Source organism: Priapulus caudatus, unplaced genomic scaffold, assembly GCF_000485595.1.
Source record: "Priapulus caudatus unplaced genomic scaffold, Priapulus_caudatus-5.0.1 Scaffold1599, whole genome shotgun sequence".
NCBI classification, from domain to species: domain Eukaryota; kingdom Metazoa; phylum Priapulida; class Priapulimorpha; order Priapulimorphida; family Priapulidae; genus Priapulus; species Priapulus caudatus.
Window position 1 is genome coordinate 8,509 of NW_014578660.1, and position 3,017 is coordinate 11,525.

The 3,017-nt window shown below is 47.1% G+C and overlaps 1 protein-coding gene across 1 annotated transcript in view; it reads right to left on the reverse strand.

The window, feature by feature from the left end:
* Nucleotides 1–1,099: 1,099 nt before the first annotated feature.
* The window catches only part of LOC106817114 (major latex allergen Hev b 5-like), a 3,815-nt gene continuing 1,897 nt past the window's right edge, over nt 1,100–3,017 (reverse strand). Inside the window, exons 2-3 of the mRNA XM_014821764.1 lie at nt 1,773–2,189; nt 1,100–1,176 (exon numbers count right to left, since the gene is read on the reverse strand). Coding sequence (XP_014677250.1) covers nt 1,100–1,176; nt 1,773–2,189 — 494 coding nt within the window. The remainder of the gene's footprint in view (nt 1,177–1,772; nt 2,190–3,017) is intronic.

A 3,017-nucleotide genomic window follows, 5' to 3' on the forward strand; every position in this document is an offset into this window, starting at 1 on the left:
GAGATGGACATCAAATCACTTCTCCTACTACATCATACAGTAGCAGTGCAGAGGTTTCCCTTAATTTAAGGCCAGCCTCGTCCAAGAGACAAAAGTGTAATTTTTGTGATCGAAAAGACGTACTCTGCCAAACGGGATATGAGGAAGATGTGAATGTTGCCGCTTTTCCAGCGTGGCCTTTGATAGGAGATCTATTATATACGCACAGTGAGAGAGTGATGTGAAGGGCTGGCCGCGCAGGCAGGCAGGCAGACGTCACTCTGACTCGGGCGACGCAGGTTTACGAGGAGCTAGCAGCTGATCCGTCATACTGCCCCTTGTTCTTCGTCAGGTAGCTTGCCAGATACTCTATCGGGTTGTCGGGTCTGAGAAATGCGCAACCAAGTCAGTCCGTAAGTTGCAGTCACTTATGTCAACAGTTACGTGCAATAATGTTGCAACAGTTACGTGTAATAATATTGCAACAGTTACGTGCAATAATATTGCAACAGTTACGTGCAATAATGTTGCAACAGTTACGTGTAATAATGTTGCAACAGTTACGTGTAATAATGTTGCAACAGTTACGTGCAATAATATTGCAACAGTTACGTGCAATAATGTTGCAACAGTTACGTGTAATAATGTTGCAACAGTTGCGTGAAATACCGAGATGCCAAGAGATTAGATTAATTTTGCCAGAGTATAATACATGAATTATCTGCACCTCAAAAGCACACGTAATCGATCTATTTACTTCTTACAATTCGAATACTTATAAGGTTCGACATAGATCTTCACCTTTCTTTAGCGAATGTTGACAAGCCTTGAAGAAGGATTGGCACGACGGTTTGATCGAGGTATTGTCGTGTCGGCGGGGGGGATGGGGGGGTGGAGGAAGCTCTAAATAAGAGCAAAGATTTAGACCTTTGTTAACAGGTCAACAAATCCATGTTTAACCCACCTCTCTGATGGTCAAAAGCCTTATCAGACCACATTACTTCTTTGCATGTCAGCGGATAAGTAGATTCATGGTCCTTCAAATAAAGTGAATAATAATCGGTAGGTCAGCGCTGAATACAAAAAAGTTTGACACTGCGGTCCGGTTAGACCATCGTCCTCAGAAATGTCTGATATCTGACCTTCCCCACTGCCACTTTGACCTCCCCGCCGTCATGAGTTCCTCCCCATTCACAACTATACACGCGAATATTAAGAGATAGGTCGAGCCGTGCGATTTGTGCCGCAATCCGTATTTCCTCCTAGTACCTTAATTTAAGGGAAAGATTCTCCTCCATTGACACATCTCGAAATTTTGGAACAAGGGTCAAAATGTCGAGATGTGTCAGAGGGAGAAATCCCCCCCAAAATTCGACATCCTGAGTCCTTTCAACGAATCCCCCCCCCCCCGACGATCCCGAATATCAAGACCGTACGTCGAATCGGGTTAAGATTTGTGCCCAACAGCACCGACGCACGGACATCATGTGAGTCTACAAGCCGCATACCGAGCTACGTCAGCTGAGCTAAAAATACTAACGTTTCTCCAGAACCACATCAAAGTTTTAATTTTGTAAATGCCAATTTTAAAAGAGTGAGTGAGAGAGCGGGAGAGAGGCAGAGAGAGAGAGAGGGTAGACGAGACAGAGCAATAAAAGAGAAAGAGACAGAGAGAGAAAGAGAGAGAGAGAGAGAGAGAGAGAGAGAGAGAGAGCGAGAGAGAGCGAGAGCGAGAGAGAGAGAGAGAGAGAGAGAGAGAGAGAGAGAGAAAGAGACAAATAAGCAGAACAAACAAAGAGACAGGAATCGTGGCGGACGCGTCACCTCAACGTTTTCAGCGACAGCTTCCTTCGCGCTCTCCTCCTGACTGTCATTGTCCGCCGGCGTCTCCCCCGTCCCGTTCTCCGCCGCCGCCGCCGCCGCATCTCTCTCCTTCCCCTCCGCCGCCTCCGGCTCCTCAATCTTGGCAACCGCTTCCGTTGCCGAGGCGACGTCCGCATCCGGTAACGCCTGAGCCTCAGGCGCTGCTTCCGGGGCTGTCGGCTCCGGCGCAGCGGCGGGGACGGTGGCGTCCTCTGCCGGGGGTTCGGCAGGTGGTGCCGCCGCCGCCGCCGGTTCCTCGGTCTCCGCCGGGGCGGTCAGCTCCATCTCCATCGGAGTCTCCTTCTGTTCCTCCTCCACGGGCAAGTCGCTCGTCTCCTTCACTTGTTCTGTTTGAGGGTAAAACGCACGAGGCGAAACCTGTTACTAATTATATTAATTTTGCTTCCATTATGTTTATTTTATTATATTTTATTATATTAATTATATTATATTATTTATATTATATTTATATCTATAATTTGGGGTTTTCCTAGTGTAGCAGCTATACATCAAACCAACTTCATATAACGGATAACTGCCCATAGAGGTTTCCTCATGTGGTCATTATAGACAGGTCCGACTGCATAAGTGAGTTTGGATGCGAAGAAAACTGGAGAGCATTTGAGAATGAGTTTGGAGGCGAGAGTCTGAGCGTCATGCACTGAACAAATTCGTACGACGAGCGAGAGTTTAGATGTTTTGCTGGAATCGTGAAGACAGTGAACTTCGCAGAATCGGGGGTTAAATGTTTGATCTAGTGCAGTGCACAGTACTATGCACAGTATAAGAGATATCGGAAAGTCCAGCTGTGTTAGTTAGGTCATAGGAAAAGGGGTCTAAAAATGGCCGCGGCGGGCTAGGGGGGGGACGGAAAGTCGCATGATTAATGTAAACACTCCAGTGCGTTTTTTAGTTTTTGAATTAACAGTAAACCATTGCAAAATAATCCCAAATGAACGCACAAATCAATATTCAAGGGTTCGAAAATCCTAATCAGGTCCGCGGGCCCAGATGCCCGTAATTTTACAAGCGTCGGGCCTGGCCCACCCCATAGTCTAATACTAGCAAGCCCGGACGGCACGCCTGTAGAAAATGCCACCCCCACAGCATGCAACAGCAACGTCACTAAGTTACCTCAGCGCCGGATTCAGAAGAAATGGCAGAAAATTAAGACA